Source organism: Poecile atricapillus, chromosome 18, assembly GCF_030490865.1.
Source record: "Poecile atricapillus isolate bPoeAtr1 chromosome 18, bPoeAtr1.hap1, whole genome shotgun sequence".
NCBI lineage: Eukaryota > Metazoa > Chordata > Aves > Passeriformes > Paridae > Poecile > Poecile atricapillus.
In genome coordinates, this window is record NC_081266.1 from 1,895,451 (window position 1) to 1,909,452 (window position 14,002).

Genomic DNA, 14,002 nt, shown 5'->3' on the forward strand with positions numbered 1-14,002 from the left:
TGTAAGTTCAATTTGTGCTTTAGTAATGGTATTTTTATTTAATAAACACTGAACAGGGAACAAATATCTTAAAAAACTCAAATCTAGAAGGCCAGTAGTGAAGGAAAAAGTGTTTCATATCAAAATAATTGGTGCTTATCTTCAGATTCAGCAATGATTACAAAATCTGTATAATGACAATATTGCCTTTTTAACTCTTTTGGAAGTGTAGTATATAGTAACACTATGGCAGGTTTATGCAGACTGGAAAGGACTGCCAGAGATCCAGAGGTTTCCAGACTTCCTTCCTATGGAAGTCTCCACCCACTGCTCCCGTGAGAGCCATCTGGAGGTTTCCCTCCTTAGCAGCACAGGACTTGGTGGTCCTTAGCTCTGCATGAAGACCCTGTCACCTCCTGTTCCTTCTGCCTGCTGTGCAGGTGACTCTCCTCTCCACCAGTGACACCACTGCAGCCATGGTGCTGCTTCTCCAGGGGAGCTGCTGTCACCAGCCCCAGGGACTGACATCCCACAGACGGAGACTGGGATGCTCCAGCATCCTTCCTCTGGAGTCCTGGGTCAAAGCTGCTGCTGTGCTGGTTGTTCCAGCTCATGAGGGCATTGCCATCTCTGTAGTTCTGAGTAGGGACATGTGTCCCTACACCCAGTGTGGCATGTTTGAGTGAAATACTGTATGTATTTCTGAATGAAATAGTATGTGTATTTATCCTTTTGAAATATGTCTGTTGCTCTTAAAATTGGACTTCTCTAGATTGTCATTCAAATAGAGATTTATGACTTCTGTGCTTTGCAGAAGTACCTAAATTTAAGTCTACAAACAGGACAACCTGCCAGCCTAGAAACAGCTACTGCTGCTTGCAAACATTCTCAGGCACATATGCTGAGTGCTAGACTCAATTTTATTTTCTTACTTTTAACATCTTAGCAGCCAAAGATCAAAAAGGCATGTTCAGTTTCACTAATGAACAGAAGTTCTGGGTGGTTGCATTTTAGTTCTTCTCTCTTACACTTACATGTCTAATAAATATAAAACTAATAACATTTAGAACATGCTCTTCATCTTTATTTTTCTGGTAAAACTGTGATAGACTATAGGCTTTAGTCACTTTCACCCATCCTTCAGCTGAGACCTTTGCCAAAAATTGAAAATTTAGTTAAAAATAGTCATTCTCCTAAGAAAAAATTAAGTGATTTGTCTGGGACAAATCTCAATATGCACTGCCAGCTTTGCATTGAGTAAATAAAATAAATTGTTCCGAATTTGACCCAAAATAAATAGCAACTCCCAGGCAGCAACTATAGAACAAAATCAAAAGCCAGGATGAAACAATTGCTGTCCAGGGCTGGCACTATGCAATACAGTGCAGCTCTACCCCAACATCTTGACAGCTGAAGGAACAAGCAGTTAAAAAGCTGCTCTCAACTGACATCTCATCCTGGCTTTCATTGTGCAAAGCTTGTGTTCTGTACTTAACTGAGTAGAAAATACATTTATTTCAGAAGTAAACTTATTGGGGGGGGTGGGAAAAAAAAAAGGAGTAAGGCCATATATTTGCAACCCACATTCCAGGTAGCAAGAGCTCTGAGCACCCTGTGCCCTAAAACTGTTCTCTGTTCATCTGAGCCAGCTCGACAGAGATTGCACCATTAGCTGGTACCTGTGACAGTAACCAGTCAGTATTTTGGCAAGCTCAACCCAAAATCTTAATAGAGGATTGCATTTATCCCTCATTTCTGGTAATCCTGAGAGAACAGTTTTTCGAGATGTATTACTTGGTATCAAGGCTTCATACAAAATGGGAATGGGGTACTGTTCAATCAAAATAATCTTCTATATCAATATCTGGATTTAGGAGATCTTCACCATAGGCTGAAAGATCCATTTGATTTAAAATTAAGTTTTCAAAGGTTTCTTCCAGGTCCGTTTCACCGATCAGCACAGCTCCCATCATTCGGCCGTTCTGCATCACCACTTTCACATACTCGCGTCCCTTGGTACATCTTAGTATCAGCTCATGGTCAGAGCCCAGGCCCTGAGCATTGTACTTCCCCAAAACCACCACCTAGCAGAAGGAAAAGGGAAAGGAAAAAGCTCTCATAAGATCATTGCAGTGGCTTTTAGCATTTCTGCTGCTAACAGTTCCTGGTCTTAAATGTGGTGCAAATAGGGAAATATTTGTCCCTAGGGTCCCTCCCCCAGTCACTGGCTTGCAAACACACAATGGACTCAAAAATCTTCCTCTTGAAATATCATACACATTAGTATGAATGGAGAAAATCTAAGCTAGTATTAATTACTATATAAAGAAAATCTGTTTTCTCAATATTAAAGTATCTGCTCAGGGTCAGCAAGTGTATGTAAGCAAGCAGTATGTGTTACTCAGTGGTTTACAACTATCAGACTGTACTGACCTTGTAATTGAAAAATTTTGTAATGTGAGCAAATAATTCAAAACTGAAATCCAGATCAATAGATTCCCCTAAAGCATCTGCTGCCATGCACTTTGCTGCATACCATCCCATCTGCCGAGCCTGGGTCCACAGTCTCATCTGAAAGAGAAAATTGGGAAGATTTAAGTCACAAGACCGTCACTGTGCCGTGGCCACACTCACTGCAGTGAGTATCAGTGCATACTTTCTGTTTTTTATACTCAGAAGGGCTGGCCAGCTCCATTTCCAGCCACCTCCATAAAACTCTGCCATCAACCACCCAGGATTATCCACTTGCTTCCCCTTGCACTCCTTGGTGTGTGTGCTGGTGTGCAGTTCCCCGTGGACCACGCGCGTGCGAGGATGTACCTGGTGCCACACGGGGCTCGGCTCCCATGCTGCCGTGCAGATATCTCCAGCTGCGTACACATCTGGCAGCGATGTCTGCATGTGCTTGTCTACCTTCAGTCCTCCATCTTCACCCACAGCAAACTGAAGGGTTTGCACACATCAGCAATGAAAGAAGTCAAAGTCATTCAACTTCCTCCACCTTAAGCAATTGGCTGTTCCTTCATTGTTTACCATGAGACTATCCCGAGTGGCAAGACCTCCATGGAAGGTACAAAGCTTACTGTTATTGTTTCTAGAGCACAGCACAGGTTTTTAAAGGACTATTACTGATACCTATGCAGGGAAGTCACAGGGCTTGCCAAATTCAAAATCACACTGAGTGTTACAGGGACACCCAATCTTAAGAGATCACTTTGTATTTCTGCCAAGGCAAGAAAATACCATTGCAAAAACTTAATTCCTGATCTAAGCTTAGAGCATAGGCCTGGAAATACATCATGGCTCAACATCAGATGTATGTTTTCAGCGTTTTTTTCTTTAACCAGAGCACAGCCTAATCAGATAGATTATCACTTAACCCAACCTACCCCACTTAACCTCATCACTTAACCCAAACTACCCCAACGTCCTGATTTTGTCTGGGATCATTTTTCAGTAGTAGCTTGTATGGGGCTATTTGTTGGATTTGTGATGGAAACAGTGTTAATAACCCAGGGATGTTTTAGTTGTTGCTGAGCAGACACTGAACACAGAAACAAAATGATGATCTCAAGGTGTGGAAATTCACATGGAAGTTCCGAACTCCGGAATCACCATCCACATTGGGGTGCTGACTCAGGGTAACTTCCCTCAATGAACATGAGCACCTCAACAAAAAATATTGGAAATAGTTGCTTCCTTTCCAGGAGCAAATGTCAAGATTAATAAGGTAAGAGCATGGTACAGAACTAACACAGAAATTATTCTACATTTTTGCCACATTAGCCAATTATACAGATGCTTTTCTCTCTTTGCATAGGCTTAATACTGCGTATATACTGTCTATATACAGCTGGGGAACAATAGTAATAAACCAAAACCACAGATCAAATATACATGTATCCTGTTGATCCTCAGGATCAACAAAACCTCCCTTGTTTTGAGATGGTGCACAATATTTAAATATTTAGCAATCCATGTTTCATGACAGAAGCCTAAACCAGCTGAAAAAGTTTCTTTCAACTTACTTGAAAAACTCCAAAATAAATCAGTATACTTACATTATTGCCATTAAGAAATGGTTCAACATTTGGCACAACTCCAGTTGCACTGACAATGAAATTGCATCCATAAATGTTTCCATTAGTTAATTCCACGTATACAGGCCACAGCACTGAAAAAGGGGGAAAATTTTCCCTGAGAATGTAACCAACAGAAGTTACTTTATTAATTACGTCTTATGATTAGATATGAAAGAAAAAAACCCCACAAAACCTTTGAGGTAACTGAATAGGTAAAGAAAGATTAAAATGAAAAATAAAAAGGAAAAAATTATCAGAGATTAACTTTTCTTACCATTGTTCAGAGCTTGAGAAAAAAATTATCTTGGATCTCAGCTCCTACTAATAACTTGCTTCAGTATTTTCCTAAATTAAAGCCCTCGTTTGTAGGGGGGTAAATACTGTGTCCTGTGGGATGTTCTCTCAAGTATGCAATTGCCAAATATTCTTTTATGAAGAAATTTACAGATGCACAGAAGTGCCTCAAAAGCAAAAAGAACAGGATAGATTTGACTAAAGCTGAAAGTAACTGATTACTAAAACAGTATTTTAAATATTCATTTTAATTAGGTGGAAATTACAGGCATAATTATTCATTTAAAAAAGGGGGTATTTTCCTCTACTTTGAAGATTTACTTCAGTTTTGATACAAAATGTTGATGGGTTTTTTCTCCTGTTTTAATTTCACTATTAAAATATTACTTTAATGGATTTTGTTAAGGATGGAATATTCTGAATACAGGATTTTGGTTACTTTGTGGAAAAAAGTGTCTGGCACATAAGATTTTGTAATTTAATTGTAGCCCATAAATTTGATCACTGTAAACTGCTAAACCTCAATTTATAGATATAGAAAGTTTATTTTTCAAATCTGTATTTGGTTTAAAACAGCAAACAGGATCAAACATGCTCCAGCAGAGAGATTTATATTCAACATCTTATCAGCACTTGCACTCACCCTCATCTGCCTCTACATTTTTCTCTCCTTTAGGAAAAGTCAAGGAAGTTCGTTGCAGCTGGATAAATTCTTGCTGTAAGTGTATTTTCTTTACTTCACACAGTATTTCAATATGTACTTTATGAGAAAACTAAATAAAATTTGACAAAATTACAAAGATAATGATTAGTGATCACAAGATTGATAATAGCAAGGATATCATCACCTAAACTGATATTACTAAACAGGAAAATCCCCCACCATATATCCCAGCCCACTAAATGGATTCCCACACTTTCCTCTTTTTGGCACAGATCTAACCATAGCCAGTGGCAATTTACCTGCTTTTTCAGCAGGTATCTGAAAGTTCATAACAATTAGATTTTTCTAGCAAGCCAGAAAACATATCCAGGTTCCCCTAAGCTTACAGGAAGAGAGTTCAAACCTTATCAGAACAGAATAAAGTAAACTCATAAATTTCTGTCTTTCAAGATTGCAAATTCTTTTTTTTTTTTTCCATCATAAATTACATTTTGGTAACAATAATAAGTCCATGTTCTAAACTATGTAAAAAGAAAAAAATATTCTGTACCATCAACCCATGTTTCAAGCACATTCTGGTGTCAAGCCAAAAGTTGGGAAGTTACCTGTTTCTCTAAACTGTTTTGTGATTTTGGGCCTTGTTTTATTCTCCACTACATAAATACAGTTCCACAGCCTTCAACAGCCAAACCACCACTGATTCAGCTGCTAAATATGCTAAACATCCTTTAGCTGGTCTGTGACTGATCACCCTTGACAGGTCATTTTTTAAATGCAAAACAAACATGTAACACCTAAGGAATTCAGAAATGAAAGGGAAAAAAAAAAAAAAAAAAGCGAGGATTTTTGCTTTATTGCAAACACGGAACTCTTCACAGTACTCATGCCCACACCACTCAAATAAATATAACAGCAAGGTTATACCCATACCTCCTTAGTCCCTTTAAGGTGTAAGCCCTCGTGCCAGTCGGGGCCTAAGGCACTGCCCAGCTTGTCACATGCTCCTGTAAGTCTTCCTTTTTCCTCACTTCCTGAAGGAAAGAGAAGGAGTATATCAGATTTAGTGTGCACACTTCCTTGTCCTCAGAATTCAGAACAAGGATTCTCAGTAGAAAAATACCACCTGGCTGCCAAAGGGGAAGAGGAAAGCATAATATCCTTATTCTTTCGGCCTGATGTCTAGAACCATGCTCTTCTTTTTGTTATGATTTTGGTCATACATAGGTTTATGTGATGTTTGTTCATGCAGTCCTAGTGAATTGTTGTTTCTGAGACTGCAGTTTCACTCCACCTGTAATAATGTTCTGTGCAGTTTCACCTGCTCCCCCAATATCCTACTACGTGACAGCTCCTTCCTATATAATGGTGAAATAGTTCACATCAAAACATTACAGAAAACAGAACAAGTTCTTCAGCAGAAGGAATACAGGGAATTAATATAAACTTGGCACAAAGGTAAGCACTTTTTTACAGTTTACAAGAAACTGTATTACATTCTGTCTACATAAATTCAGAATGGGTTTTTATGTTGTTTTTTTACTCCCAGTTTTTGAAGAAGGAAATGTCATTAATGATAACAGTAAGCCTTATTCCACACTGCTAAATTGACTGATTTTAAGACTATCTTCAATATGAAATGTTGCTGCTGCAGTGTCAGGAAACTAAACCCCATACCTTCCACTGTGTACTTGGTTCTTTTACACTCAATTGGAGCCTCTTGGCTTTCGGCAGTGAGCTTTGGAAGGAGAAATTCAGCTGCTCCTGCATCAAAGAAGGTGTTCCCAATGGCTTTGTCTTTGATAGCCCAGATTACTTCACAGCCTTGAATTTCATACCTGTGGACATTTAAACAAGGGATAAAGTGACAGACTGCCTGAAAAGGATCTGAATGTTCACAACACAAGCAGAAGCATGTCAAATTTCCTTCCAGAAGCCAGAACTAGGGGATCCAAAACTTTCCAACCTATCAAATGCACTTCTAAATATTTACACAATGAACCCATTAAAAAAATACCTCTTTAAGTGGACATGTCATTTCTTGACATGACCTCTTTAAATTGACATGTAATTTCTCACCAGCACAACCTTGACTGTCCTGGGGTAAGGGGTGGGGGGGGAAGATCAAATTTATAATTCTAATTACATTAGTATTTTCTGCTCCCCATAATGAAAAAGAAGTGCATTTCTGCCAGACTCCCACTGTTAAAAACAAGCACTTGTATCTTGTTTGCATATGGAACATGAACTGTATATTCTTGATGTCTATATGTCAAAGCTACTTTTGGAGCTTTCCTAATTTTATGTGCCAGTAAGAACCACTATGTTGCAAAAAAAACTCCTCTAATCACTTTTGCCACTACATGCTCTAAGAGATACAATTTTATAAGTCAACCTTCTCCCAAACCCATGTACACTAGATTTAGCTTTGCATTGTTAAACAATTTATTTGATTAAGTATTTTTTGTTCACTTACACTAATTCAAGGGCAATCCCACCATTTCCTACCACCACTATTCTCTCAGCTTGAGCCAAATTCTTCTGAAAAGCCTGCATTAAGAAAGGAAAAATGTCAATTAGAACTTAGAGCATGTTCCCTCACACTAATCAACTATATACTTTTTAGTATTTTCTTGCTCTTAGCCTTGATTTTCTCAGACTACTGATACACATATAGCTAGAGAGCAATGAGACATATAGCTCAGACCTGTAACAGAAGCTGTTGTAACAAACAACAATTTCAGTTTCACTTCAGATTACTTGAAAATGTAACTCCTTTTTTTATCCTCAAGGTCCAGCTTCATTTGATGAATGGCAGTTCCATGTTATGGAGAAGCAGTGCTCACCCTTCCTCCTCTAATGCTCAAGAGCTAGCAGTGAAACTTCACCTTTCCCTTCCAAGTTTAATTTTTATTTCATTAAGTCATTTCTCAGATGAAAATTTTTCCACATCTTTGACTATATCTAACTCTTTTCTGAAAAAAGAGGAGAAGCTCCAGTAGAACTAAAAGAGAATAAAAAGAAATTCCTTCAGTAGCTTTCCACTGTAAGAAGCAACTCTTTGTACCAGGTATCACACACACCTTCCCAGGGAAATTTCTACTGGTGCCTACTTCCTGTTTATATTTTTCAAATGGATTCTGCCTGGAAGGTGAAAAAATATTGTTTATTCCATATTATCATGTTAGAAATAATATGTATGAGCTATCTAAAAACTTAACAAATATAGTGGCTAATTAATTTAGTGGCATTACAAGGCTGTTTTTCTGCTTGTGAGAATGTTCTTATTTAAGAATATATAATAACAAGCATTATTTTCTGTTTCTCCATTTCGCTCCACAATAATTCTGGTATTTTGCATCAGATCCAGGAATATATTACACATTTTTAAGTCCAGAACACATTTACCTGTGCACTGTCAGTATCCCGGATTCCCAATACATAGGGGTTCCCATCAACAATTAATTTTGGTTTGGCTCCAGCACACAGGCAAAGCTTTTCATATATGTATTCTTTCCCATCTTCAGTGTAAATTTTCTGTTAACAATGAAGAGAAAAGGAAACTAAGAGAATTCATCTAAATCAAAACATCTAAGAGAACATCAGCTTTCTCTTTCCTTAATGTCACAGTAGTTTGCAGATACTAAAAGCTGTAAGGGGCTTCTTTAAGGAACAAGCCTTCATACTCTTATTGTGTATCATTTATTCCCATCACACTCACCAGAGATATGTGACAATGGGAAGTGTACACAGTGCACTCGAAGCAAGATCAAGTTTACCACTTGGTGGCACTTTGTACTCACTGGCTGTGCCAAAAGAGTTCTGTGTTTTCTATGTGACCAAATGTCTCTCAGGCCCCAGGAACAGAACTATGCACTACCATACATTAGCAATTGAGAATCTCATTCAAAATATTTCAACAGCAGTAGCTCTGAGTTAACCAGGCACAGGACAGGACACAGTTTAGAAAGACTGCAAATCTTTGCTGAAGAAAAAGTGGAGGCACTAAACAAGCTGTATCATTCTGAGAAATAATACCTTAATTTTTAACATTTTAAGACATTACTTGTTGTTCTACAAACTTGAAGTTGCATAGCTGAAAGTGGTTTTGGGCAAAAGATCCTCCAAATTCACATACATTAATTATTTGTGTCCACTAAGACCTATATTAAAACACTATCCTAGTAATGATACAAGAAAATCACTGGATTCAGAATGTTAGCAGAATCTACCTGAAATTACATCTCCACAAACCTTAAAAGTGAGCAAAACCAGTTCTGGATGTGAATGTTAGTTTCTTATATATGCTGAAGTGAAAAATAACAAGTTGACAGAGAGCTAACAAGGGTATGTACATGCTGTCCATTGCTCATATTTGCAACAGTGGAAATTTGGGTTCTTTCAAGATTTACTTTGTCCTCTGTATATATTTCTACTTGAAAAACAGTGTTAAGCAGTAAGTGAAATTAGAATTAGGAAGTATTTTCTTGTAATTTTGATAACTCATCAATTCTATAACCAAAATGTTCTTGAAAAAAATTTCTCACCCAAAACATTTAGCTACTTCTTAAATTATTTTTTATATACATCACTTGAAAAACAAAATAAAAAAGAAAACCTTAGCTTACATGTTCATCACTTTTCAACTGTTTTACTCCAGACTGTATAACTCTAATATTGGGATATTGTTTTTCTAATAGAAAACTTGGTTGCTCTTCAACATCAAATTCCTCAAGTGTTTTGGAGACCTGTAGGAGAAAGAGAGGTGTTTAAAAATATGGATCATTTATCCACCTCTTTTTCTAAAGTTTTTGACAGAAGGCGCTGTGTTATTTTCCAGTAAAAAAGTCACAACATAAAGCCCATACTGTCTGAAAATGTGTTACCATGTAATTGCTAAAGGTTCCTTTTTCAATACAGAATCTTTTCATGCCTGTTTCTGGTTAAAGAGTACATTTTAATCCTAAAGATACAGATTAAGCAAAAATGGAGAACCCTGACAGTTGCTCTAACTGCTACAGTGTTTTATTCCATGAAGAAGTCTATTATCAGAGTTGTTAACACTGCTTTTTAATTTATATGATGTAGTGTTAAAATTCTGTTTTTCTCTTTTTGTAACATTGATAAAAAAACTCATCCAGACCCACTATCTGATATTTCAGAGACCTCAGGGGAAATGGACAACATCAAACAGAAAACAAACATAAACAAAATAAAAACCCCAAAGAGGTAAACCAGAACTTGAAAAACATTCAAATAAGTGATGACAATTTTGTGTTTTTTCTAAAAGAGAGTGGCTGCATGGAAACCTCCAGGCCTGCTACTTTACTGAATAATCAGAGTTTGGAACACAGCTAGGAACCAGAAGCCACACCATGCTTGCAATTCAGAGAGAAATTAAGATGCTCATGTCCAAAACTTAGATGCTGCTGTCTTCCAGTAGTTCTCAGCTATTCCCTTATTCTTCAGATACATAAATTTCTGCTGATATGAATCACAGACTTGACATCTCTGCCCTGTGCAAATGTCTTTACTGGACACTCATGGCACTGCTCTCAGCACTTTCAGAAAGCATTCTTTAGTTACGTGTTACTCCAACAATCTCACAGAAGGCTCTCACACTCAGCTTAATGACCCTACTAGCCACAAATCTGAATTCATGCATGCATTTGATTTTATTTTTCAAACCAGCAGGAAAGCTGTCACTGAATCAGCAGCTGTTGGAGTAGATAAAGCTCAAAGCAATTCCCCAGAAGGCTATTCCTTCTTTTGCTACTTTGTCAGAAGGCTGTTTCTGCCCCAAATTCAAACATGAGCAAGACTACAATACCATTTCAGTGCTTAAAAGAGGTCACTCATTAATAAAGCAGTGAAATAAAACTTCAGTAAGTCTGAACACACCTCACCCATGTAAACACCTGGTTTAACCTTTGCTTGAATGCTGTGAATATATTCACCAATTACTAATCATTATAAAATAGCTTGTCAGTCTTCCTAACACCACTATAAAACAGATCATCAATCCTAATACCACTGCAATCACACTAATATGAAAACAAGCTCAAAGTCATGAGCATTTTCACCATTGAGTTCTAAATTATCTGCACATATGAACTTTGAACATGTCTTACTGTAAGAAAAATTAAGTCTCTCTTACCTGCTTGAAATTAGTTACAGCCTTTATAACTGGAGAAGCTGTCATTAAAAAAATGTCTTCTGATGGGAATTCTGCAGCCAGCTTGTAAAGAAACAGAAACCATGATCAGAGCCATCATCAGACTTGCTCTTTAACTCTATAAAACTACTGGTGAAAAGCAGTACGTCTTAATACATTGTTTTGATTTTGTGGAATCTTAATTGAAAAAACACTGCTTCAGGGTAACAGAAGGATAAGGACTGAAGAGAATTTGGAGACACATTTATTTCAATCACACTTAAATATACCTTCAAGAACTGCAGCCACAGTGTAAAGGACTATTGTCACAATATTCCAAAGGCCATCTGATGGATCAGACTATGATCATGTGATTTCTGGAGACACCCAGTTGGTGAGGACACATTTTTTTACTGCACAGCAGTGACTTGTTTGCAGGTTTCCTTTTCACAGAGGAAATGCTGATTTCTCCTGGATATTTTATACCCTATTTAGTAAACTAAAAGATCATCTTGAGGGTGCTATTAAGCACTGCAAGCCTTATAAAGCCCCAAGCCAAAGGGAAGAATTCCCAATTTAAATGTGCATTGCTCAGTAAGACAAGTGGTGCTGTTGGGGGGAAGGGATGCCATCCAGAGGGACCCCAACATCACCAGAGAACACATGCATCCAAAACACAGTCTGTATGGTGCTCTGCAGCTCCAACAGATGAGAGGAATGATGGATTTGTCTTTACAAACAAGCTGTGGGTCTGCTGGTAGATAAAACTGGCACTGAGAGATAAAAGAAACAATGGGAAAGATTCCACTGATTGATAAACGGAAAAAAGAGATATTTGCCTTCACAAACAAACTGCAGGTTTGCTGATAAATGAAATTGGATATTGAAAGATGAAAGAAACAATGGGGAAAAGCAATAAATTCGGTAAGAATTAAAGATTAAAAGGAAGGGTTATTCACTGGGGGAGAATCTTAGGTATCAGGTGTTCTGGGAACTCTGTACCTCTCAAGTACCTCAGTGAATGGGGAAAGAGAGAGGGAAATGTGGCCAGGAGATCAGGATAAAAAGGAGGCCGTGTCCTCCAAAAATCTGAGAGACCCCAGGGGAATGCCCCATGGCCTCTCTCTTTATTTGAATAAAATAAAAGGACTCTTCTGTCTCCTTTTTGGACATAAACCTCTGGTGTTTGTGGATTAATTTTCCTGATACAGATAAAATACTCCTCATCATTTCATTCTACATATGATTTCATTCTACAGGTACAAAATTACCTCTAGTTACCGTTACTTTAAAATAATCAAAAACCTTGAGACCAAGAAACAGATCAATTTATACTTTCAGAGCCTGGGCTCACAGAGGAATGGATGAGGTACAGAGCTCTAAAACGTGGAGCCTGTAAAAAATAAGCAGCGTTAATAAAAAGGAGCACATCACAGCAGCCCTCAGCTCAGCTGCAGCACAACTCTTTATGGCTCTAAGGAACAATTCCTGCAGGGATCCTGAAGTCCCTGGCGTCTAAATCAGGGCACAGAGTGCCAGCTTTGTGCAGTTATGAAGCTGCAATTCTCCTTTTATGAAGGAGATAAGGATATTCAAAATAACCGTACCAAGTTTGAACCTCTTGAGATGTATTTCTACACAGATAAACATCGTTACATTACAATACTGCTGCCCTGGGGCTGCGTTTGGTTTGTTGTTTTCTCAAGCGAGACAAATTGTTTTTAAGAAACGGGAATTAGGGGAGCCTAGGACAGAGTATGGAACTACAGCACACATGCGGATATTGATGCAGCGTAGATCTGTTTCTGTGGCCGTGCACAAGCTGACCCTGAAGGGGTTTACGCCTCTCACCGTGCCGGTGCCGCTCAGCCCGGTTCCAGCAGCTCACAGCCGCTCCGGGCGGCTGCACACGGGCCCCAGAGCCCCGGCACGCTGCGGCTCCGCCGCGGGGTCGGGAGCCTCCCGCATCCCTGGGGACAATTCCCGGCTGGCGGGGAGCGGGGGAAAGGGGCGGGCGAGCCCGGTGAGCAGGCGCGGCGAGGCCCCCGTTACCTTCTGGGCGCAGGTGACCCCCGCGATGCCGCCGCCCACCACCGCGAACCGGGCCCGCGCCATGGCAGCCTCCGCTCCCGGCCACGCCGGCTCCACCTACGGCGAGCAGCAGCGCCTAAACTTCCTCTCCTCCCGCGGGGCCGCGGTGCGCGGGAGTCAGCCCGTGTGCGCCCGCCCCGGAACGGCTCCTTCCCGCCCATGTGGTGTTGATGTAACGTGCGTGTCGTATCTGCTGTGCATCTCTGTACAAAAGAGAGGGATCAAACCCATCTGGTGCACCCATTCCGGGATCGAGCCGCAATCCAGTCCGAGGTTCTCCCATTCCGTATTACGCTGAAATCCAGTCCGGGTTCCGCCCCCCCCCCTCCACGCTGTATTCCGGTCCGGGTTTTCCCCGATGCCATAGCCCGGGCCCGATCCAGGCGCGCCTCACAGCAGTGACCCCTGTTTCTATTTTCATTCGTGTTTTTCCACATTACTCAGCTTCATATTTAATATCAAAGCAGCAAGGTTTTGTTCAATTGCTCAAAAGTGAGACTCAGAGTGGGGTTTAGTGAAATTCCTGTGTAAACCAATGTCTAAGGCAGGAACAGGTGCGGTCAGTGAGGATGAGGAGGGGATGAAGCAGCCCCAGGTGTGGTCAGTGAGGATGAGCAGGATTGGGGCAGCCCCAGGTGTGGTCAGTGAGGATGAGCAGGATTGGGGCAGCCCCAGGTGTGGTCAGTGAGGATGAGCAGGGGTGCAGCAGCCCCAGGTGTGGTCAGTGAGGATGAGGAGGGG

General features: G+C 39.8%; 1 protein-coding gene across 4 annotated transcripts; it reads right to left on the reverse strand.

Annotated features, from left to right (window-relative positions):
• Positions 1–15: 15 nt before the first annotated feature.
• On the reverse strand, positions 16–13,420 carry PYROXD1 (pyridine nucleotide-disulphide oxidoreductase domain 1). 4 transcript variants are annotated; one of them, XM_058853087.1, is made up of 12 exons: positions 13,223–13,420; positions 11,174–11,254; positions 9,645–9,764; positions 8,425–8,553; positions 7,493–7,566; positions 6,694–6,854; positions 5,950–6,050; positions 4,999–5,128; positions 4,041–4,153; positions 2,800–2,922; positions 2,413–2,550; positions 16–2,063 (listed from the first exon to the last, which is right to left on the reverse strand). In XM_058853087.1, exons 1-12 carry the CDS (start codon positions 13,283–13,285, stop codon positions 1,815–1,817), a joined length of 1,482 nt encoding a protein of 493 aa, XP_058709070.1. In that variant the 5' UTR covers positions 13,286–13,420; the 3' UTR covers positions 16–1,814. The 4 variants fall into 4 exon arrangements, with proteins under 4 accessions (XP_058709070.1, XP_058709072.1, XP_058709073.1 ...); XM_058853089.1 differs by having other exon boundaries at positions 11,174–11,244; positions 13,223–13,277; XM_058853090.1 differs by lacking the exon at positions 13,223–13,420 and adding an exon at positions 13,022–13,216 and having other exon boundaries at positions 11,174–11,244.
• Between the last annotated feature and the right edge of the window lie 582 nt (positions 13,421–14,002).

Bases quoted from the DNA above. Each gene is read 5' to 3' on its own strand.
- PYROXD1 (XM_058853087.1), bottom strand. From the start codon at position 13,285: ATGGCGCGGGCCCGGTTCGCGGTGGTGGGCGGCGGCATCGCGGGGGTC. The intron at 7,567-8,424 runs GTAAATGTGTTC...TTCTTAATGCAG, and splicing joins GGGATACTGACAGTGCACAG to GCTTTTCAGAAGAATTTGGC. The intron at 4,154-4,998 runs GTGAGTGCAAGT...CCCCTTTTTCAG, and splicing joins AAATGTAGAGGCAGATGAGG to TGCTGTGGCCTGTATACGTG.